The sequence below is a fragment of the Siphateles boraxobius genome, unplaced genomic scaffold, assembly GCF_051911475.1.
Source record: "Siphateles boraxobius isolate OS27281-9 unplaced genomic scaffold, OSU_SipBor_1 8, whole genome shotgun sequence".
In the NCBI taxonomy this organism is placed as follows: domain Eukaryota; kingdom Metazoa; phylum Chordata; class Actinopteri; order Cypriniformes; family Leuciscidae; genus Siphateles; species Siphateles boraxobius.
The window spans coordinates 30,092,810-30,118,557 of NW_027509208.1; the positions used below are offsets into that span (position 1 = coordinate 30,092,810).

At 39.9% G+C, this 25,748-nt stretch overlaps 1 protein-coding gene across 2 annotated transcripts in view; it reads right to left on the minus strand.

The window, feature by feature from the left end:
• Positions 1 to 3,741: 3,741 nt before the first annotated feature.
• LOC143728779 (prospero homeobox protein 1-like) overlaps positions 3,742 to 25,748 on the minus strand; it is a 66,397-nt gene continuing 44,390 nt past the window's right edge. For both annotated transcript variants that reach the window (XM_077219618.1, XM_077219617.1), the window contains exon 5: positions 3,742 to 5,010. In XM_077219618.1, coding sequence (XP_077075733.1) covers positions 4,825 to 5,010 — 186 coding nt within the window. In that variant the 3' untranslated portion in view covers positions 3,742 to 4,824. The remainder of the gene's footprint in view (positions 5,011 to 25,748) is intronic.

A 25,748-nucleotide genomic window follows, 5' to 3' on the forward strand; every position in this document is an offset into this window, starting at 1 on the left:
CCGCTGGGAGACCAATGCTCGCTGGACAGAGAAAAAAGAAACCTAGATGCATGCTACGTCTGCTGGGAGACCAATGCTCGCTGGATAGAGAAAGAAAAACAGACGCATGCTTTGTCCACTGTGAGACCAATGCTCGCTGGACAGAGAAAGAGGAAACCTACATGCTTGCTACATCCACTGGGCGACCAATGTTTGCTGGACAGAGAAAGAAAAACAGATGCATCCTACGTCCGCTGGGAGACCAATGCTCGCTGGACAGAGAAAGAAAAACAGATGCATTTTACGTCCGCTGGGAGACCAATGCTCGCTGGACAGAGAAGAAGAAACCTAGATGCATGCCACGTCCGCTGGGAGACCAATGCTCGCTGGACAGAGAAAGCAAAACAGATGCATGCTACGTCCACTGGGAGACCAATGCTCGCTGGACAGAGAAAGAAAAAGGGATGCATGCTACGTCCGCTGGGAGACCAATGCTCACTGGACAGAGAAAGAAAAACAGATGCATGCTTTGTCCGCTGAGAGACCAATGCTCGCTGGACGGAGAAAGAGGAAACCTAGATGAATGCTACGTCCGCTGGGAGACCAATGCTCGCTGGACAGAGAAAGAAAAACAAATGCATGCTTTGTCCGCTGGGAGACCAATGCTTGCTGGACGGAGAAATAGGAAACCTAGATGGATGCTACATCCGCTGGGAGGTAGATTGAAAAGAAGCATGAGAAGGAAAGGTTGAAAAATTAGAAGAGTGGGCTTGTGCTGCAAGCGGAGGCAGCCTCACGCTAGCTTGAGCTGCTGGAGCTGCAGGCCTCTGAAAAGAGGAGGGGTTAGTAGCTGTTGCGAAAAATGTTGGAATGATTGGGCCTCTGTTGCTAGCGGAGGCAGCCTCACGCTAGCTTGAGCTGCAGACCACTGAAAAGAGGAGGGATTAGTAGCTGTTGTGAAAAAGGTTGGAATGATTGGGCCTCTGTTGCTAGCGGATGCAGCCTCACGCTAGCTTGAGCAGCTGGAGCTGCAGGCCACTGAAAAGAAGAGGGGTTAGTAACTGTTGCGAAAAAGGTTGGAATGATTGGGCCTCTGTTGCTAGTGGAGGCAGCCTCACGCTGGCTTGAGCTGCAGGCCACTGAAAAGAGGAGGAGTTAGTAGCTGTTGCGAAAAAGGTTGGAATGATTGAGCCTCTGTTGCTAGCGGAGGCAGCCTCACGCTAGCTTGAGCTGTCGGAGCTGCAGGCCACCGAAAAGAGGAGGGGTTAGTAGTTGTTGCGAAAAAGGTTGGAATGATTGGGCCTCTGTTGCTAGCTGAGGCAGCCTCACGCTAGCATCTAGAATGGGTGCTGAAAGCCACTGAAAAGGAAGCGTCGAGGAGGGGTTTTAACGGGTGGGTTATGGGAATATCAGTTCTGAATAGCGAGGAACTGGAGTTGGGAATTGGTCCACCTCTGGTGCCAGCGTCCTGAATTTCTGAGGGGATCTGAGCACGGATGCTTTGAGATGCTGGTGGTGGTTCCATGGCGACGGCGTTGGACGGAACGAGCATCGGTGTTGCTGTGAAGAGAGAATGTTGTGGTTTAGTTTGAATGAGAGAGGCTGTGGCTGCGAATGTCGGTGGCGGCCTCACGCTTAGTGTGCCCTGTGTGGCTTGGAAAGGAAAATTTGTTGGAGGATAAAAAGGAAAGAAAGGATGATAGAATGAAGTGTGGGCTTGTGCTGCAAGCGAAAGCAGGCTCGAGCTTGTTTGAGCTACTGGAGCTGCAGGCCACGGGAAGTGGGTGGGGTTATAACCTGTTGGGTAAAACTTTTGAAATGGTTGGGCCCGTGCTGCTAGCGGCTATAGCCTCGCGCTAGTGTCTGCGGGAGCTGGAAGGCACTGAAAAAAAAAGGGTTATGAATGGCGGAAGTATAAAACTGAGAGGCTGTGGGCAGGCCGCTGGCCTGCATGCGGCGCTGCGGCCGCAGAAACCGTGGTGAAGGGCTGGGCCTCGTCGAGAGGTGGGAGTGGACGTGCCGCGGCGAAATCAGGGGCGCGGCCCAGGCTCGCTGAAGGCCTGTTGCTGCGACTCGAAGGGCGAAGCGACCCGGATTTTGAGCCGGAAGATGACGGTGGTGTCTGGGGAGGCAGCTTTTGCTCTGCCTCTGAACCGTTTTGGGAGTTGTGGACTTTGGGGAGAGATTGTCTGACTGTAAGGTAACGTACATATCATACAGTTCCGCTTGTTCATTATCCGCGAAGCCTGTATAACCAAATTACCCAGTGCTTGCCTCAATCCTGTTACGGTCCACTTCCCGATAGGTGGGATCGTCGGGGCAGCCGAGTGGTAGGAGGAGGTTGGGGAGGAAGATGAAAGTCTTGCCGGGGGGAGGGCAAAGACTGGCCTCGACGTCTTGGAGAGCGCAGGGCTGTTCTGGCAGGCGTAAGGCCGCGCGAAGAATGCCTGTGGCTCAGGTGCGATGTCCGGCGTAGGAAGAATGATCCTGGGGAGCTCCAGCGGGAGCAGTAGAGACAATCACTGCTGCGGCAGTGAAGAAAATTAGCCAGAGAAACAAAGGTTCTGCGGGAGCAGAGGAGACATCACTGCTGCGGCAGTGGAGAAAATTAGCCAGAGAAACAGAGCTCCTGCGGGAGCAGAGGAGACATCAGATTAAATCCTTGCAGTATTATGCACATCTGAAGTTTAATTGGCCGAGCAAAGATAGCAGTTCGCGTTTAGAACAGTTTAGACTGCCTGGGAAGGTGGATGAGATCAGAAATATCCTATTGATTTTTTCTTGTGCAGTGAGGCCTGGAAATCAACTGTATCCAAGTTAATGCCCAGAATTCAAATGGACGAGGCTGAACCCATGGTTTTAACCAGTGCAATTGGAATCCCAAGCTCAGCAGAAACTGTGCGGGGCTGAGAGATCGATTATTAAACGTTTGAAAATGTTCTTATTTTCTCAGTTTATTTTCATCATTTCTATGGGTCACATTCCCTGTCGATTTGTTTGTTCTGAATCAGAAAAAAACAATAGTGAAGCTGTGGGTTTAAATTACCTACTTCGAAAATAAAAATACATTTATGCTATAACTAAGTTTCAAAGCGATTTTTGTAAATAAATTGCAGGACAGTGTTAATGAAAGGTTCTTAATGATTCTGTGTGCAATCTGCACGTAATGTGCGACCTACTGTTTACATGTGAGTTTACGCCACAAGGAAGCATCGCGTTAATGAACGGCAAATCATTTGTACAGAAACTATTTAAAAAGCGTGTTCCCCCGATCTAAAATTAGTATCCAGATAGCATAACTTGCTTGTGATTCAACAACTGAAGCGATTCAACCACTGCGAAGTTCAGTCAGGGACAGAAAACAAAAAGGTTTTGAGCTGAGCACTCACGGAGTTGACCCGGCAGACGTTGAGAGTCTGGACTGGCCGGAACTGAATCACCAGCGTGGCTTACTTAGAAAACAAGTACCAGAGGAAAAATTAAGTTAAAGGAATGTTTTAGGAACAGCATACTAACATTAAAAAAGTCTTTTAATGTTGTCAGCTGGGAGCTTGCAGCTTAACTCTGCAAGACATTGGTCCTCCATGATTTGGCACCCCTGATGTAGGGTAACAGGAATGTATGGTTACACTGGCAAAATAAGACTAAGGGAACATAGATAACTCCCAACCGTTTCGCCTGTCGCCTGATTTATAGCTTAAGTGATTTTTAGGTTTATTCTGTAAAACCAGATTGAAACAAGGCAAACAAGCTTTTTAAATCTTTATTACAAAATCGGTGTCATAACTTTAGTTTGCAGCACAGATACAAATTCTAACTTTATCCTTTTAAAGTTAATTATTTTTTTTATTTTTTTATCTTGTCAGTAACTTAACAAGAAGGAATTAAAATAAGAGATCAACCACACAAGCTGGAGCCATTTTCAGTTTCAATATGTCTTTTTCAATTTCAGACATATAAGATTACAAAACCCTCTCACAAAATGGTTGGGATCAGCAATAACAGACACTTCCATTTGCTCTTGTTGGCTTTTTGAGATGACATTTTTTAACTATGCTACAGTCATCCAGGAGGGACTTAAGACACTTAGGAGTGACTCCACTCTGCTTACATCTGGTTTAGTGAGACATCCTGATAAAGCTGCACAAGGGCCAAGTACACACACAGTCTGATTGAGGAATATGCTGATGAATTTGCTGATAGCAGAGGCATTTCCAGCTGTGTCAGCCTTTTTATTTCAAACAGTGTGCACAATGTTTTCCATGTTGTGAGGTATAGTGCTGTAAAGCAAGCACAGACAAGGGGGCAAGACTACTCTGTTTAGCATATTAAGCTGCGCCCCAACAAACCGCAAAAGAAGGGAAAGAAAAAAATTAAACTTGCTCTTTAGAAAAACGCCGCTTTTACTGATCTTTCAGTAGTATACATTTGCATATTGAGTTCTATATTTTGAAATAATAATCCATGTTTTGGTTACCACAGAACAAATAGAAAACCTTAGAGCAGGAATACAAAAGGTACATAAAATTAATGATAAAAATTATTTCACCTTAATTCCGTTCACCCTTCACATTCAATGAAATATACACACTACAAAATTTGAATTTCTCAAACCATGACTGTGAGACTGGTCCACAATAATAGGCTGCATGGACTAGAGTTACACTTTAAAGGTTACCAAATGATAACATTAATAAATAAAATGCTTCTTTATATAATACGTTCAATTGTGAAAAGCCAGAAAAATACAATAAAAAAACAATCAGGTAAAATCCTGCAACTCAAATTATTAATATACATTTAAAAAAAAGTTAGAAAAGCATTTTAGTGATATTTTGTAACATGTTACTCATGTAGAAGTTCCTGAAGATGACTGGATGATTTAAATATATCTGGAACCTCAGAGTCCAGTTTGCAGATGACTTTATAAATGGCCTTCTTCCATGATGGATCCGCATCTCTACAGGCCACTATGGCATTGAAGAACTCACGTAGCGCAATCTGAGTTACCTCCAAGAAACGTTCAGGGACCTGCAGAAACACAAGGGGAGATGAAGCTAAAGATGAAATTAAAGCGTTGATTTTTAGTCAAATATTGTTTATATGCACCTTCATAATGCAATTCCTGTATAATCCAATTAAGGCAATGCTGTGATTTAAACTTTAGTGTAAACAGAATACTGCAATTAGGTTAATGTGATTATGCTCATAATCAGAGTAAACATAACATCAATAAGATATGTAGAGCACCATGATTTTAATCACATTACACAGTGTTATGGAAAATATGCAATTGTCCTGTTACAAGTATGCCTTTTTTTGTCTGTAGAACACTTCTGTATTGCAATCAACCACACTTGAAATTTATTTATTAAGAAAGTGGTTTATGAAGAAAAACTACACAGGAGTCATTCTAACTTGTTTATTAAGAAAATGGTTTAGAAAGGATAACACTGCAATTGTTATTGTAAAATGGTTTATTGAGAAATATGTTATAAATAGAAAACCCAGATAGCAACATTGTTTCGGCCCATATCCGGCCCACATCTGGCACTTTTGGAATACTGATCTGGCCCACATGCAGCGTGGAATGACGGCCCTTGGGCGGACCGCTCCTGTATGCCAGATCTGGGCCAAAAGCAGGCCATAGCAATGCCACATGTCAGCCAGAGCAAAGAAATAAACCAGGACTGGACCTTATCGGAGCCCCAAAGTCTGTGTGTATTAAGTATGGAGTCATCTCAGCCTTAATAAGCCTGTTAACAAGCAGTATCACTGAAGGAAAGAAGAGAACATAAAAAGAGAAAATACCACACTTATCACACAAGGAAGCATACCACACTTAATGTTTTAAGCATTCATTAAAAAGTAAAGTGAGAAACAAAACATGTATTAGAAAGAGCCTTGCTAAAGAAAGAAGAACCATGCAAGCATTTCCGTTGGATGTGTTAAAAAGTCAGAATAAGGACAAAGAGTCGAAAGGCTTTATATAGACCGCTCCGAAAGGAATGTCCAGAATTTATGACAGTTCAAGACTTTGATAAAGACTAATGAATTATGAGGGGATTTCCAAAGATGACAACCTCAAGAATACAGATGGTCTATAAAAGGCTAAAAGGAGAAGATGAAGGCAGACGCTGATTCTTAGAAATGGCCTCTCCAGTGTTAGATGCTACCAATTAGGGCTGGGCGATATATCGCATCACATTGTTATGCGCATCTCCTCAGTAAAGCCGGTTCCTTGATTAGTAGTAAATCACCTTCACCTGCTTTCATATGGAAGATATGATGCAGATATGAGTGTTAAATTAACACTCAAGAGTGTTGAAGTTGATGAGATAGTTAAGTGATTAATTTAGTGATGATTGAGCATTATTGAAGACACCTGATGTTAACAAGCAGAATCACTGAAGGAGAAAATCACAGTTTGTAAGCCACCGTTATGGCGATCCGTGTTTGCTTTATGCCCAGTTCAGACTGCACGATATTAGCCCCGATTTTGGCTCGCCGACAGGTTTTGAGAAATCGCAGACAAATGCCCGAAATCACAGGCAAATCGGTGCTCGTTCACGCGAGTGACAATCACGCAGTGTGAATGAGCAAAGACGCGATCTGAGAGAATCGCCGACGAGTCACCGACGCCCGTGAAATATTTGGCATGCTAAATATCTGGACCTGACGGCGATTCACAATCCTGCTGTGTGAAAAGTGTTCTGACTGAAAACTACATCGGCGATGACCGACAGCCAATGAGAGAGCAAGATACAGGACAGCAGGATGTTCAGGGAGGAGTTATAGACCAGAATATCAGTATTTTAATAGATAGGCAGGCCTGATTTTCTAAATAATTGTGTCACTGTTGTTTTCCCACTGCGTGACTATCTGGGGTAACATTCAGTTGCTGGTGTGTTCACACTGCACGATGGATCGGCGACAGGAGGTTTCACGCTGCATGACTTTACAAAAGAAAGAATCGCCGACAACTTCTCCCTGGTCCGCAAACTACGTTTCAACCAAACAAACGCGAGAAGTGGTAAGGAAATAACGGAAGATCACGCGTGCGTGAGACCGGAGTTCTCGCGCGACACTGAATTTGTAATTAAAAATGATAGCCTACAAGAAGATTGCGATCCAAATTGTCTGTGCACTGATTTGCAGCGAAAATGAGAAAAATAAACAGTTTAGGCAGGAGGAAATGGTTGGGAAGACGAGGGGAGCAAGGACTGTGTTTTGCAAAGAGAGTTGGGGGTAAATAAATCATTTTACAAATGTCCTGCTGTTGCTGCTGGTCATGCAAATGTTTGTGCTTTGTTTCTGTTTGATATAATTGTAAATATAGGCCTATCTATTAAAATACTGATATTCTGGTCTATAAGTCCTCCCTGAACATCCTGCTGTCCTGTATCTTGCTCTCTCATTGGCTGTCGGTCATCGCTGATGTAGTTTTCAGTCAGAACACTTTTCACACAGCAGGATTGTGAATCGCCGACAGGTCCAGATATTTAGCATGCCAAATATCTCACAGGCGTCGGTGACTCTTCTGCGATTCTCTCAGATCGCGTCTTTGCTCATTCACACTGCGTGATTGTCACTCCCGTGAACAAGCACCGATTTGCCTGTGATTTCGGGCATTTGTCTGCGATTTCTCAAAACCTGTCGGCGAGCCAAAATCGGGGCTAAAATCGTGCAGTCTGAACTCGCCATTAGTTCACTGACAAGCTGAGCCATATCGCATTAATTATCGCTAGAGATACGTCCGCGATATTAATGCGATATGGCTAAGCCAGTGGTGGACGAAGTACACATACCATGTACTTGAGTTAAAGTAAAGATACTTAAGGTAAAATATTACTCAAGTAAAAGTAGAAGTGCTACGTTTAAACATTCACTTGAGTAAAAGTACAAAAGTAATTGCCTTCAAATGTACTTAAGTATCCAAGTACTATGATTTTTGTATGGCTATAATGTCCTACTATTATAATTTGTAATTACAGCTAACAGCTAATGTGTCGCAACCGTCTATGTTCGCAATTCTCATAACAGCTCTGGTTCGCAACTAGTAGATACCGCCAATTCAAGTTCAAAACAAAGCGTGCGCGCTGTACTGTGATTGGTGGCTCGTTTGACCAGTTACGTTTTTATCCACTCATAAAGAAAAAGGAACGATTGGTTTTGAAAATGTAGTAGAGTAAAAAGTAAGATATTTGACACTGAAATGTAGTGGAGTTAAAGTAAAAGTCTCCCCAAATTTAAATACATCAGTAAAGTACAGATACGCAAAAAAGCTACTTAAATACAGTAACGGATTACATTTACTTCGTTACTGTCCACCACTGCTCAGCTTGTCAGTTAACTACAGCTCTTTGTAGTAAATGCTGCTCCATCTGAAAGCAGGTGAAGGGGATTTACTACTAATTAAGGAACCGGCTTTACTGATGAGATGCGCGTAACAATGAGATGCGCGTAACAATGTGATGCGATATTTCGCCCAGCCCTACTACCCAGTCAACACGTTGATCTCACAGTGATCTCTCCACAATGTGACGTCACAGTGAGCTAAAAGTGTAATCGCAAAGTTCACTCACTGTGGCTCCAACTTCATTAAAATATAATTCTGAATAGTAGCATCAGAATCAGAAAGAGCTTTATTGCCAAGTTTGCTTGCACACACAAGGAATTTGTTTTGGTACTGAGGCTTCCAGTGGACATATACAAATACAACAAGAAACATAATACTACAAATTATAAGAATACAAAATAAAAATATATGAGAATATAAGTATCACAGTTGGGTTTAGTCAGAATAGACATTTTCAGATTTACAGATTATGAACATATTTATAGTGTTTTGAATATTATAAATAAATAAATCTACATATAAGTATCACCTGAGTTGTAGGGTATTGAACTAAACAGTGGGAGTATTGCACTTAAGGCATATGCCTTGGGAGGAGTGTTAACTGTTCAGGAGGGAAATGGCCTGTGGGAAGAAACTGTTCCTGTGCCGAGATGTTCTTGTGGCCAGTGATCTGAGTCGCCGTCTTGACGGTAACAGTTCAAACAGGTGGTGTCCAGGGTGAGCGGAGTCTGTGATCATTTTACCTGCTCTCTTCCTCATTCTGGAAGAGTACAGGTCCTGGAGGTTTGGCAGGGGGGCACCAATATCTCCGCAGTCTGGACTGTCCGTTGTAGTCTCCCTCTTGTAGGCCCTTGGGTGGCTCACTCCTGTTTGCCAGATCTGGGCCACAAGCAGGCAGTAGCACTAGGCCTGTTTGAGATGAGCAAAATCTGCACAGAACCGATCACCGGTGATTAGCGCGTAATGCATGCTGGTTAGAAATGTGTCTGAATGTGGTCCGCTTTCCTCTGATGTCATGCTGACGTGTGTCAAAAAACACTCCCGAACGCAAGGCGCACGTCTCGGATTCTGCAGTCGTGCGCAGTTGCTCTCCACCGACTGCGCTGATCAAAAGCATGATGGGAAACGACTTGCTGACCACACAGCTTAATGTTGATTGGTTTAAACAACCGTGATGTATTGTTCTCTTTTAAAATGTTTGATTTTAAAATTCGGATATCATGTTTTATGCGTGTATGTACTCTCGGACAGTGCGATTTCTATGAGTTATGCAATGTCAATTTATTATAAAAAAATAAAAAGAACACACACACACATAAAAAAAAAACATTATCTATGTCTGTATTAAAGAAAAAATTATTGATAAACACTTATTTGGAATGGAATTAAATAGCAAGTACTTGTTATGGTCTTGTTCATTAAATTTATTTTCATATAAAGGCTACAGAACTTAAATTACATCCAGTTTATTAGCAACACTGTGCACAAGCGTGAATCCCGCGATATGCATCGATCTCGCAGGTGTCAGATCCACTGCGAGAAGCGAGAACTGTCTGGCTTGCCTGCGCTTTTTTCACTCCTCCTCTCACTGCAGCCGCCTACTCTCGACTACATTTCAGGCGAGGCTAAAATAATCAAACAGTGTGACAGTGTGTTTGTCAATCACATTTGTAGTAGCAAAGAAAGCTAAAGTGAAACGATATCAGATGATGATGGTTATCTGTTGATGGCTTTATAATCAATATGAAATAGATTGATTCACTGATGTCTTTTGAATCCAACAATTGTGTTGTATGATTAACATATTCACACCACTAATCCTGCGCAACTGCAGCATGAAATCCAGCAAAATTATAATAATGAGCAAGAAAAGTTAATCTAAGATAAAACACGCAGACATCAAGAATCAGCACATGAATCTCACCAAGGGGGATTATGGTGACCATCAACAGGTAACCATCACCACCTGATTTCATTTCACTTTAGTTTTCTTTGCTGCTGCAGAGATGTTTGACAAACACATCGTCACAGCAGGCAACAAAGATAAAATATATATAAAGAGTTAAGAGCCCAACTACTGGAAACACTAATAACTGTTATGGTGATTTCAAATGAAACTAGAATTAACCCCTTTTAATTCTGAATTACAAATTCTGTAGACGTTTGACAGAAATAAAGTCAGTCTGGTTAGTAATAAGTGAAGCTGGTAATGCTGTTTGTGGAGTTGTTTAATCCTCCTCTGCTGAGACCTTGAGAGATTTAATGTCTTCTTTTATCTTCAGTTGTTTTCATCTAAGACTGTGGCCGGAAGTCAGTTGTGGTGCATGTGTTTCTGCTCCTCTCTTTTTGTGTTCTCTTCTTTCCTTCAGTGATTCTGCTTGTTAACAGGCTTAGGAAGGCTGGGATGACTCCATATTTAATAAACACAGATTTTGTGGCTTTGTCCAGCGAGCCGTACTTGCATCCTGCGGTGGACATCCAACCCCACCCACATCAAAGTGTGATGTCAGAAGCCACTCCCATGTCCAATAGGTAGGGTAGGTTTTAGGTGGGTTTCAGTATGTAGGTTCTAGATGAAAAGTTTTTTTTGGGTGTTAGGTTACAGTGATGGGTAGGTTTAGGGATCAGTGTTTGGTGTAGGCAATCAGTACTGTGATTGACATGACCTATGGATATGAGTGTGGCTTCTGACATCACAGTTGGATGGGCCGGGTTGGATGTCCACTGCAGGCTGCAGCGAGATGCTTCTCAAAAGATGCAGCGAGCCCTACCTGGAGTAATCAGCAATAACACATGAACAGTTTGTGGTGGAAAAAATAGGATTTAAGCCCATAAGTTTGTATGGTGCGTATTTCTAGACTCCTTTAACCTTAGGTAAAGTAAGTCGAATCTGTCCTAAATCATAAGCATTTGAATGTTCATACTCACAATCCATAGATCAGAAGACTTCTCTGTGTTCTGATCAGCTCACTTTTATAGAATTCAAAGACTTTTGGCAGGCAAGCTTCTTATATAGTTGTATTATTTACAGGTTAACTATTTTACATATAAAGTACTAATATATAAAAACAAGACACAACAACATCAAAAGTAAATTGTTTAAAAGCGTTTTCCTGTCAGAGGCTTCAATGACATGCCCAGCCCTGTCAACACTTTGATCTCACAGTGATTTCATCATGTGGTCACAACGTCAGCAATGTGAGGTCACAGTGAGCTAAAAGTGTAACCTCACAGCTCACTCACTGTGTGCTCATACAATGGCCACAATATGAGCTCATCCCGGCAAGAAATGTTATTGTTCTATGAATGTTTTGAGAGCATTATGTTTTTCTTCTAATGTTTTCTGTAGCACCATAATGGTGACATCAAACCAAACTATTAATTTAAATAAATGATCAACATCTAAACTTCTGTTAATCTCAATAATAACTTTTCTACACATGACAGAAATAAAGTCAATCTGGTTAGTAATAAGTGAAGCTGGTAATGCTGTTTGTGGAGTTGTTTAAATGTGAAGAGACAGCAATCACAGAGCAGCAAGATTTTAAGAAACCTTAAGTTTCACCATGTTCCTCACGGTTATTATATGGCTGGAGAAGACTTTGAATGAAGTACAAGCAGTAATGCGTAATACACTGCATGCCACGCCACACCACACCACATCACATCGCATAATTAAAATTCAAACACATTGTTTTCTATGAGCGTACACACACCAGCAGTGCCCAGCTATAATTGTTCTAAGAATGTTTTCCTTAACATTCTGTTTCGTTTATGTGAACGTTTGCTCAATGTTAGTGGAATGTTTTTTTAAGGTTAGTATGATGTTCCTGAAATATTTTTCAACTTAATTAATATTAACAACTCAACATCCTACACAGTAAAGTCCTCAAAAACGTTACTTAATACAATGGAGATTGTTATAGAGATGTGATACACAGCAAAATCCTCAGTCAATTAACACTACTCAATTGTCTGTATGGGTCCAATCTAAAGTGTTAAAGTAGCAATGAAGCGATTGCATTTAATTTAACTTTATTTCTGCCAACTGTCTACAGACTTTGTTATTGAGAATCAACGGAAGTTTAGATGATGTTTTATTGAATGTTTTATTTAATGTCACCATTATGGAGATTAGTGTTTCCTTTAGTTGTGCACTTGGGCCCTTAACTGTTTCAGCAATTGCAATTGCATTGTGCAATTGTAATAGTGTTTTCAGAGAATATAATAAGGAGAGATATAATGGAAAAGCAGGTTGACGTGTTTATTAATGACAGTGAAATGAGTTCATCCAAGTGATTCAACGATCTGGTTTTCCTCTAGTTTTGAGATTTAATTAAATAATTATGATGTTGGAGCATTAATGAATAGGGGGAAAATGTAGCCAAACAAATTCAGCCTTCAAGGTCTGTTTGATCTTCCAAAAATGCTTCATCTTTCTTGTAAAAATTGAGAAACATTTAAACATCAACACTCATCAAACACCAACAATGGAGACAATCATAAAAAAATATTCATAGATAAATAAGATAATTCGGCTGCATAACTGGAGTTTCTGGAGTCATGAATGCACTGCAGCATGAAACACGTCACCATTGAGATTCATATGCTGATTGTGATTGACGTCTGTTTGTCTAAATAACTCCGTAGTTAATAGCTTCTTGCTCACAACACAATTTCAACATTTTTCAGAATATCTGATGGTCACAACATTGCTGGATATCACTCTATAGTACAACATGGTCAGTAGCACAATATTAGGTTTACTAACGATAAAACACTGATTAATTCTGATTAGTGATTAGGTGTGTGCACTAAATTTATTTAACTTGGCCTCCTGTCCACTATCTAGCTGGGATAATTTAGATGCAGCCCTGGTACTTCACCAGGCGAGGTCGCTGTTAATGAAGCTTGGAGTAATGAACCCATTTTCAAAACAATTCTTCTAAGTGGTTCAGTGCTATACCAAATCTTCGTTGGCCCATCACTTATTCAGACATTTTCAGCGAAGTCAAGACACCTCATCATGTTACTATTAAATACAGACAACAACAGCTGATGTCATTCTGAATCTACTTTTATTTTTCCACATTAAACATTTACTAAACACATGCCAATACATCCAGAGAAAAAAAGCTGACAAAAGAATAGGAGGGTCAAGTGTCCAACTAAGGCAAACACTAATCACCACAATGGTGACCTCAAATGTTTGATTATCTTTCCTTCAGTGATTCTGTTTGTTGGGCTTCCGGTTATGGCCGCCATAAAGTAAGATGCGGAAAGCATCGCTCCCACAGAAAATCCTGCTTATATTGCATTAACTTGAACAAAACACGGCTACGCTTGTATTTTCTTTAATTTAAACTGTGTACACCTCTTTTGGCAACGTTTCAGGATGCCTCCAAAAAAAACCATCGAGACAAGAAGGAAACAACTAACGCCACCGAAGACAGCCCTTCAGTAATGACGGTTAACTTGGCGTCACCTCCTGAATGGTTCCAGTCAGAACTGGAGAAGGTTTCGTGAAAATTCAAGTCATGCTATACGGCGGTCTGTGCGAAATACGTGACTCAGTAGCAGGGCCGGATTCAGGAAGCCCCACTAGGGGGTGCAGGTAGAATATCAGGGGGGGCAAGTCATTTAACGGAACATTTAAATTTGATAAATATAGTGATTTGATTTATATTGTGATATATATCGATATGGCCAGAAATGAAAAAATATATTGTGAAATGAAAAAATCCTATATCGCCCAGCTCTAATCAATCAGCTCAAAGCTATCAGCTATCAGCATTTGATTTGTCTTATAGGTTTTATGTTGGATGCCCTTCCTGACACTACCCTCTGCATTTACACGGGCTTGGGACCGGCACAAATAGGACACTGGCTTGTGCCCTGTTGAGGCTGCATTTATCTTTTTTTTTTAAATTTGTTTTTTTTTTATCTGTCTGTCTGTCTTGTCTGTCCTTTCGTTTTTTATTTCAATCTTTTTTAATTTTTTTTTATTTATTTTTTTCATTTCTTTAGCTCTGTACACCGCATGGCTTATATCAGTCATTATAGCATCAGTCGTCTGCTTTTCTGTGCAAAAGTCCTAACAAATACGTCCGGTTGTTATGGCCTTCTCGTGAGCCAGAATAACTAAATTTCTTTTTCTCTGATGTAGCATAGTGCGGCGGAAGGGGGTAAGAACACGAGACAAAGTGGAGAAAGAGCCCTCGCATGATGCAGATGATATTCCAATCACAAGTGAGGTCACATACATGCGATGGAGCTGAGGAAAGGCATTCTTATACCCGTGTAGATATGTGCAAATGGTGGAGAGGTCTACAAACTCTACGTTCTCATCATCATTAGTCTTTTTAAATTATTTTTCCAACATAATTTTTGCAACAAGAATCTCATTGGAAAGTTTGTCACTGTCACAGTGTGTCTGCGTGCTCCGCTCTGCAGTGACTGACTGAGACGTGAAGCTCAGCAGGTTCACCACAAGCCGGAGAAGCGGCCACGCCCTCCCTATGCATCTACCAATCAGTAGCTACTTTGAATGAGGGATAGAGAGCAGAGAGCGCTCACTCTGACCATTTTTCTTGAAATCTTTTTTAAATTTGGGATCTTTGCATGCCATCACGTTTGGGGGGGCAGTCACGGCATTTGGGGGGGCATTGCCCCTCCTTGCCCATGCCTATATCCGGCCCCGCTCAGTAGACAAAGCGGCCTTCAAGAAACGAGGCAAAAACTGTGCAAACTCGAATCACACCAAGACGGATTTGATGAAGCCATTGTGAGTCTGCGTGAGGACATTGTGGACGGTAAAAAGCACGCAGAGCATGAAATACTTACTCTGAAAGCTCACCGTACGCTTCCGCACCGGCCGGCAGAATACGAAAGACCACAGGCCATTGTGATTAAATTGCTTCGGTTCAGAGATACAGTCTCAATATTGAATGCTGCACGGGAAAAAAAGAGCTTACATATGGCAATTCAAAAATCATGATCTTCCGGGACATGTCAGCGACCCTCTACAAGAAGAAACAGGCGTTTGCCACTCTTAGAAGACGGCTCCTGGATCATAGTATCTCATACAGCATCCAATACCCTGCCACCAGAGTCGGCGCCACAGCAGATCTACTGGAGGGGCATTGGGTCATCGGCGGGGGGGGCACAGCCGTTTGAGAAATATTTTGACGCAGTGGCGACATCATAGTCCAACACAGCAGAAATGCTATAAAAACATTTAATCATAGGCGTAATTTGCGGGTGGGTCATGTCCCCACCACTTTTTGCCATGGGTCGATATTGTCCCAGCCAGGGGCGTAGCCAGAATTTTATTTTTGGGGGGTCCTGTCTTTAAATGAGGGGGCTATATTATATATATATATAGCCAGAATTTTATATATACAGGCCTATTCTGAGTTTCGGTTCATTTAGGCTATGAGACGAGCTCCAGTTCACGCGCCGGCGCCTCCGTTTCTTATCTATCGTCTTCTATATTTACTTCTTATTTATTAAATCCAGGCAATTGGTTGATGAAACATTGATTAAAATTAAGATAAAATTAATACAAAACGAAATTCAGGTTAAAGAAAGGTTTTGTGCTTTCTGTTTGATGTCTCTGTGAAAGTTTTAAAGCATCTTTTAGTGCCGCTTTCAGAGAGCTCACGTCCGTAACGGAGAACACGTCCGTAACATTGTTTTTTCCTCATAAACACGAAAAATAAAATAAAATGAATATTTTATGTACTGTGGAGACTGAGAGCCAACCCTTCTTACTTTGGTTTGCGCAGTGTAATTCACATAATCACTAAAAAATATTTTGCCCCCTAAGCTATTATTTTATTTTTTAAGCAATCAGAAATCTGAGCTAGCCTACTTTTGAAACATCTCGCGCCACGGATGTAACAAATACTAATAAACAAATAATACAAATAAATAAAACATCTCCAGTTAACTAGCAGAGCATTCATTTCGTTCGTTTGTTAAATAAAATGCGATCTAGCACGCTGAAATAAGTTGTTTTTGAAATCAAGTGATCAAAGTGCTCGTTGCCGCTGCGATTGGTGTGGATACATTGTTCTCTTGTGGCTTGTGCGGAGACTCTCTATTCGTTCCGGTGATATCACAAAGTAAAATACACCTAAATATAGATATATATAATACATATAGCACACAAACCCTGTTTGCTATATACAACCACTTATAAACATAATCGGTTTTAATGAGGAAATACAAACCATTGAAATACAAACAAAAATTAGTCGGATCAGATTTATGTATTTCTTCACGTAAAAATTCTTGCCACCAACAAATATTAGATCTCATTAAAAGACAAATTAAACACAATGTACTATTTAAACCGATTGCTGTCCCACCCACTTTTTAAAGCAAAGTTATGCCACTATTTAATATTAAAAAAATAACTAAAAGGGATATTTTATTGGGCCACGCCATGGCCAGTGGTAGGAGGGGCATCAATGACCGCTACGGGGGGCACGGCCCTCGAATGCCCCACCATAGCGTCGCCCCTGCCTGCCACGTTGAGAGTGGGTCTGCCAGAGGGTGTGTGATCTTTCAACTCGAAAGACACTGCAGAGGCTTATTTGAAAACTCATCACCCAACAGTTCTGTTGGCAACGAGTTCGGAGTAAGACTGTAGGTACATTGTAAATAGTAATTGTGTCTATGGATATGTGAGCTCCGAATAGCTGTAAGAAGGGACAATAAGGAACCTGTTCAATTGTCTATCCTATAAGCTGTTCTCTGAAATAGTTCTGCCCAGTTTACTAACTTTCGTTGCCCAGTAGATGGCGTAGTCTGCGTTTACTCTGTGGATGTATGTGGGTAGCTTTAGCTTGAAGTTGCGCATGTTCAATATGCAACGTTACGCGTGTTGTTGTTTTTTCGGGGGAGGGGAGGGGGGATGTTGGGGGGTGCCACTTTCTTGTTCTTTTTTTTTTCTTCTTTGCTCTCAATCTTTTTGTGTTGCTTTTATTTTACTTTGACCTATAACTGAACGAGATAAATATAAATATTTGTCCTGGAATGTTAATGGGATTAATAACAATTTAAAGAGAAAGAAAATACTGTTATTTTTAAAGAAAAATAAGATAGACAATGCTCTTTTGCAAGAGACCCATCTGATTGAGGAGGATCATTGTAAGCTATCACATCAATGGCCTGGTCAAGTCTTTTTTGCTTCATATAGTTCTCACTCAAGAGGGGTTGCCATTCTGATAAACCGCAGAGTGCCTTTTGTCTTGGAACATGTGGTCAAAGACAACTGCGGGAGATATATTGTACTTAAAGGGTATATTGCATCTGAAAGTATCACAATAGCAAATGTTTATGCCCCCAATCAAGATGAACCTCAATTTTACCATAATTTACATTTCAAACTTTTTTGCCTTGTACAATCATTGGAGGTGACTTTAATTTGGTCCTAGACCCTTCAGACAGATCACCTGCTAAATGTTCTGCCTTGACATCATCAGCAAGAGCTGTGAAACACATGATGTCTGAATTAGAGCTGATAGATATTTGGAAGGCTTTACATAAGACTCAACAATATTTCTCCTTTTATTCCCGGCCACATAAATGTTTTTCCAGAATAGATTGTTTTCTTTTGCACAAAACACAGGAATATTTAGTTGACTCATGTGAATACCTTACACGGACTTTATCGGATCACTCCCCACTATTCCTTACGATTAATGCTCCTACTACCGGAACACATCTTAGAAGATGGCGATTTAGTAACTATCTCCTCAATGACCTTGACTTTATAGCTTTTTTTAAAAACAATATAGAATGTTTTTTTTTAACTTTAATGTGGGATCTGCTCCTCCAGGGGTGGTTTGGGAGTCATTAAAGGCTTATCTAAGGGGAATAATTTTTATCATACTCATCTGGTAAAAAGAAAAAAATATCAGATTCATCTGAACGTACTTTCTAAAGACATCAAAAAATTGGAACATGACTGTTCTATCCGTGGAGTTGAAAATATGTTTCAGAAACTAAGCTCACTGCGGCTTAAGTACGATATGCTGTCCACTAAAGAAGCAGAGTGTGTCCTCCTTAGATCTAAACAGCGATATTACGAGCATGGGGACAAAATTGGCAAATTGTTGGCCTGGCAAATACGAAAAGAAGATGCAGTGAGGTCCATTAACGCAATATGTCAAGCTGACAATACTGTTATCAGAGATCCTACTCTTAATCAGGAATTTATGCGATTCTATAAATTGTTATGTACCTCCCAAGGTACCGATATGACGAAAACACATACCTTTCTGGATAAATTGGACATACCATCTCTTACTAAAGTTTCCAGGGACAATTTGGAGGGGGACATTACTAGGGTCGAAATACAAGAGGCCATATCATGCCTAACTGCTGGCAAATCACCTGGTTTGGATGGTTTCTCTATAGATTTTTTAAAAACTTTTATACCCAAATTAATTAAGCCAATGCAGGATATGTATATGCAAGCTATAGAGTCTCAACGTTTACCAGACTCTCTCGAACAGGCTATGATAACTCTTCTACTTAAGCCTGGTAAAGACCCTTGTTTGTGTGGCTCGTATAGGCCAATCTCATTACTCAACTCAAATTACAAGGTGTTTGCCAAAATTATTGCCTTAAGATTGGAAAAAGTAATCTCACAGGTAGTACATATGGATCAGACAGGATTTATTCAAAATCAATGCCTTTTTGACAACGTTCATAGGCTACTAAATGTAATTTTTGCCACCTCTCAGGTGGACTACCCTGTTATTGCCGTTTCTTTAGATGCCAAAAAGGCCTTTGATCGAGTTGAGTGGCTATATCTGCTTTCGGTCCTCCAAAAGATGAATTTTGGCCCTGAATTTATTAATATGGTTAAGATGCTTTATAACCATCCAACAGCAGTCATTCAGACCACTGGTAAAATCTCGACTGCATTCTCTTTGCGGGGCACGAGACAGGGTTGCCCTCTGTCTCCCCTTTTATTCGCGCTAGCAATAGAGCCTTTAGCTATTGCAATTCGCTCGCATGACGTCATTAGTTGTTTTACAACCCTTTAATCTCGGCATATAATCTCATTATACGCAGACGATATCATGTTGTATTTGATTAATGTAAACTCTACTATTCCAGCATTGACGACTCTACTACAAGATTATGGAGTCATATCTGGCTATAAAATTAATGTAAACAAGAGTGTCTCTATGCCCCTTAATCCTCTGGGGACCAAAAACGGGATTTAGACAGGTGGAAGTCCCTCCCTATTTCGTTAATTGGCCGGGTCTATCTCTATCAAAATGACTATACTACCAAAGTTTTTATATTTGTTTCAGGCGCTCCTCCCTGTTTTGCCAAAGTTTCTTTTTAGGGAACTTAATAGTATTATTTCGAGGTTTCTATGGAAAAGAAAAGTGCCACGGGTCAAGCTAAATTCACTATCTATGACATTCAGGAACGGTGGATTAAAGTTGCCCAATTTTTATTTGTATTACTGTGCAGCTCAGCTGCGCTCAATTTGGATTTGGCGATCAAAATGCACCTCTCCGCCGGCGTGGCGACAATTAGAGGAAGCACAAGTACAGGGTATAGCTCTTGCTGCAACACATTTTGCCCCTCTGAATTGCTTAAAGAAATTGACTTCTAAACCTCTGATCATTGGTACGTGTAAAATTTGTATAGACCTCAGGAAAAAGATGAAATGCCACAAACTTTGTTCAGATCCACTGCCTTTTTATTATAATGTTTTCCTACCCTCAGCTCTTAAAGATGGCATAACCAAACAATGGTATGATTGTGGTATTCAAACTTTCGAAGAACTTTATTATGGGGACACACTCATGTCTTTCGAGCAGCTACAACAGAAATTTTGCCTCCCTTCTAAATTTTTCTTCAAATACCTACAAGTTAGACACTACATTCAGACTCAGCAGGGTGGTCGCCTATCTAACCTTTCCCATTTCCCCATGGAGGACATCTTATCTAAAAAAAGGACCCTAAAAGTCTTATATCATTTATTTGTGGTAAGCTGTCCCAGTTGATGGCTGGCAATCTTCACAATGTTAAATCTAAATGGGGAAAAGACCTGGAGTGCTCATTCAGTGATGATGAATGGGAAACTATATGTGAGAAAGCTCAGACAGAAATAGCCGCCATAAACTCATTCAATTTAATGTGATACACAGAGTCTATTATACCCCAGTAAGACTAAACGCCTTTAAAAGTAACTATTCAGAGCTATGTCCAAGATGTAAAGTGCAGACAGGGACACTTTTACACATGTTGTGGTCTTGTCCTGATCTTGAGGTATATTGGGAAGGGGTCTCAGAGATCATTGGCAAAGTAATGTTTTTTCCCTGTTTTTTTTTATTTGTTTTTTGTTTTTTAATAAAAAAACCCAATAAACACAATGTTAAAAAAAAAAAGATTCTGTTTGTTAATATTATGTGTCCTCACTAATGGTTATCACTTAATAATCTAAAGCTGGGTTCACAGTGTACATTTGGAAAATTTTAAAACTGCATTTTCGCGTTGTAATGTGGACCGTGAAAACATAGGCATTTGAAAATTATGACGCATGTCTGTTATGTGATATTCACTTTTACACAGTTACTAAAATATGTTACTTTTTACAGTCTTCATATAACAGTCCTGCACATATGACGGATAATTTACTCACATTTGCTGTCCTGTGCCAATACATTAAAGCAGTTGCGTTTTAGAACAAACATATAGTGGTGAGTGAGTGAACCTGGATGCATCAGTGAATGGTGAGATATTTTGCTAAATAAAATTATCCTGCCAAAAGAATTGCATGATAAATTTATGTCTTGTTCCATCTGTATCATCTCTGTGAGCTTTTATGCCGATTTACACATGCACAGTCAGGTGACTTTAGTGTTTTCCAATGTTTCAGTGTGGACAAGAAACTTTTGGAAAATGCTTGAAAACAGTAATGTTGACAAAGAGCATTCTGAGATGAAAAAGCAGTTTTCAAATGTAGCTAGATTAATGCAAGACATAGTCTTAACTGCACAGCTCTCACTAACTGGCCTCTGTAACAGCCATAAACACTGAACAGTGTTAATGAAACTGTGTTATGACAAAGTAACTGAATTAGAGTATCTCTGAAACGGCAAGGCTTGTGTGTTTCTCCCGGTCAGCAGTGGTGAGAATTTACCAACAGTGGTCAGGGGAGGGATAAACCACAAACCGGTGACTGGTTGTTGGGTGGCCAAGGCTTATCAATGCACATGGGCAACGAAGGCTATCCTTTCTGGTCTGAGAGAGCCTGGTAAACCAAAACTTGAAATAAACTGTAAAATTGTCCCTCAAATCTGATTGGTCAATTGGAATGTTGTTCCAGGATCAACAAAGATGTTCTTGGCGAAATCACGTTCACCAAGCTGACATATAGACCCAATACATGCAAATGAATCCAGCTGTATTTTGTGAATAAAGCGCAATCTATAATGAGCCTAATTAAATTTACATAGAAAGGGGACATTTTTGTTTGGAAAGGAATTTTAATGACTGATGATATTTATGTTTATTTGAGTCAATTATGTCAGAATTGTCATTTTTGGGTAAATTGTTAATTTAAGAATAGTTGACAAAACTCTGGAGTTGACCTTGTCAAGAGTACATAGAACATTTTTTTGACTCAGTCTTCTGGGAACATGTTTTTATTTGATCTGCACTCCCCAAACACACACTGACCATGAGAGATAGAGGAAGCGATATACTTGAAGGATCCATGAACCACACACACACTCACACTCACACTCTCACACACACACACACACACACACACACACACACACACACACACACACACACACACACACACACACACACACACACACACACACACACACACACACACACACACACTCACTCACTCACTCACTCACTCACTCACTCACTCACTCACTCACTCACACTCACTCTAAACTGCTCTGTCTAATCCATAACCAACCAACATGGGAATGCAGTTCAGAACACTTCCCATGTCGGCTGGGAACTGTAAAGGTATACTGCAATCTCTCTGGTTGTTTCGAGGGCTCAGAAAAGGTCTCTCTGAAAGCAAGGCTTCAAACTGAGCAGCCTTGATGAACGGTAAGTAAACACATTGAACTCTGGCCTTGAGTCGAGCCTTGCGTTTGACTTTCACACAGTGTCATGATGCCATGTTTTTCAGGGTGCGTGTGATGAAGCGGTTCCGTATCACAAGGTTAAATATTAGCCCTTACAAAATGAAAATATGTTCCCATATATTTATGATCAACATATTGTATTGTACACTGTTATACTTTACCAGGTTTTTTTACAGTAAAATACTGGCATCACTGTTGCCAGTAATTTACTGTTAATTGTACAGTTCTGTACTGTAATCTACAGTATGTTACTGTAAAAATACCATGCACTAATTAAAAAAAAATTTCAATTTTAAAAATCAATAGGCCCACAACTAATTTCACTTGCAGAAACCGACTGTCTTAAATTGACCAACTGTCATTTCAGTTGCATTAACTAAAATGTATAACACATTAATAATGTGAACAAAGTAAAAAAAAAAAAATGTAAATAAAGAGATTTTCACTGGACCGACAATTACACAGTCACTGCCTGTTAAATAAAGCAACATGCAGCATATCATCAATGCTTGTAGATCTTTTCCTGGACTGAAGGACAGGCTCTACTCTTCAGCACAATGGTGACCCAAAAAACTAAATTTTACATTAAACTCCCGGCAACAGTGTTGCCAGTATATACACCTGTTTTATAACTTACAGTTATTTTTATATTTTAATCTTACAATGTTAACCCTTTCAACCCCACAGGAAAATCAGCACTACAAAGAGTAAAAGGTAACATTGACGCAGTGTTGCAGTGAGATAATCAAGTGAATATGTAAGTGTTTGTTGAGCCTGTGATGAACGCCTGGTGTTAACAAGCAGAATCACTGAAGGAAAGATGAACATAAGAACAGAAAATAGAGAAACACAAGAACTACAACTGACTTCCAGCCATTACACATTATGACACTTAATATTAACTAGTATGACTTTATGTGTCATACATCTACAGAAGTTGTTATCTTTAATTGAAAATGTTTGGTTTGAAGTTACCATTATAGAGATCAGTGTTTGCTTTACTTGGGTTGCTGACCCTTGACTTTTTAACATTATTTTTTCTCTTGCTTGAATTGGAGTTTTGCAAATAATACTTATTTTGTGAAAGTAGTTTGTTCAATTGCTTATGATGACAAGTCGTCATATAATCTGTTCATTCATTAATCTCATTCAGAGTTTAGTTCTGTATCAAAAGTGTTATATGACCACTCCTATGAATACAATGGATACAAAGATTAATTTTAACACGTCATGTACAACCAAATTAACAAAGCTACACTATCTTGTAGGAACATAGAGATATCAAAAATCAGCACATGAATCATGAATCTCAACAATGGTGGTATATATATATATATATATATATTTATATTTATATTTATTCATGCAGCAGTGCATGCTGGGAGTTTTATACTATCCTGGAACCCAGCATGCATTGCGACATGAAACTTTTGATTGTCACCATTGTTGAGATTCATATGCTGATTGTTGATGTATGTGTTTGTCTCAAAATGTTTTAATACACTATATGATTTCAATATCCTTCAGAATAACTGTTTACATAAATATTGCTGGATGTCATGTTGTAGATTCACAGATTGATTAATAAATATGAAATACCCATAAATTCAAAACTTGTTCACAGAATGAAATCAGTGCATCAGACAGTGCATCATGTCCAGGATGACCATTAGTGATGGGAAGTCCAGTTCTTTTCCGTGAATCGGTTCTTTCGCACAGTTCGTTTCAATGAACTGGTTCAAAAAAACGGTTCACCAGTTCTTTTACTTCATCACGTAATGACGTCAATTCTATCATCCCGGCAGATACAAAATACTTTAAATTAAAGGCCTTTGTAATCTTAGCTTCAGTTAAATAATAGTACTCATCGTCATAATCATCTTGGATATGTTTCTTACTTTTACGTTTTGCAAACGAACCCTGTAGCCTACAGGCGATTTGCAAACGTGGATGTTTTACATGTCTTATAGATATAAAGTGCATAAATGGTCTTCATCATTTTATTTGTTATTAAATAAACTTATATTTCGCCGAATTTGGCCCCTCATTTAAGTCCTCGGTTCACTCGTGCTGCGTGCTCATGTATCAGCACATCATCAGTTGGCCGAAAGAAAGTTATGTTTAGAGACGGTGCTATCACACATGCGCAGTATCTCCAGCTCATCGGTTCTCTGTATCGAACATGTCCAAAAGAATCAGTTTTCGGTTCTGTACTGGTGATTCAAGAACCGCAACAACCAGTTCTTGACTCCAGAACCGTAGCATAGGCCATCGATGCATGTCTCCAGAATGTTTTATACATTATGTTTTAACGCATTATAAACATTTACTAAGCAGTGCACCATTAAAACCTTGGCAAGAGTTTACATCAAAGATTTATGTCAACTTACTTAGAAATTAAATAGCTGTTCCTGAAAATATTATTTTAGTATAATAATAAATGTTTAGTTTGACAGTTTTACAATCCATTTATTGTGTTTCCAAACTTTAAAATAATACAGTAATAATAAAGTAATTATGTGATCAACATGTTTCCAACATGTTTTATTTTGTTACACTTAGCCTACTGATGTTCAACTAAATACTTAAAGGAGCCGTATGCAAGATTGTGGCCAAAACTGTACTGCGATCCCATTCAAATTACTGTAGAGCAGTGTATCCCCTCCCCCTCCTCCCTGACTCGAGCTTGCCAGATAGGCTGCAGGATCCAGCAGGAACGTATACAGGCTGCTACAAGAAGCCTTTTCTGTTAATTATGTTTATGCTTCAAATGAGAAATGTTTTGCAAAGTAATTATATATCGCAAAAATGTACTAATGGCGAATAGCCAAATATAATCGTAAAGATGTACGCTTGTATGTGACAGTACATTGTTAGAACAGTAGCTGTTAGTCTAAATTGTAACGGTAGGTATCTGTCATTAACGTAAGTACAAGCACAAGCCTCTGTCACTGTGTGTAACCGATTTCAAAGATACAGCTATTCATTTAGCTGAAGCTATAAGTGAAAGCGACCAGCTGTATTTTTTAACTTACCCTGCAGTACACGTCCATGACGCTAAAATATGTGATGTGAAAGATTACATGTCATTCTATTTTTTTGGCTGTAGAACTTGCATGATAAACAATAATGGGCGTGCTAATGTTGTTTTCCTCAGCGTCTCAGCATAATGACAGAGAAACGGGCTCTGATAATGCATTGCTAATGTTAGCAATGACGACTCGCCGTTTTTATTACCCAAACAATTCCTTGCC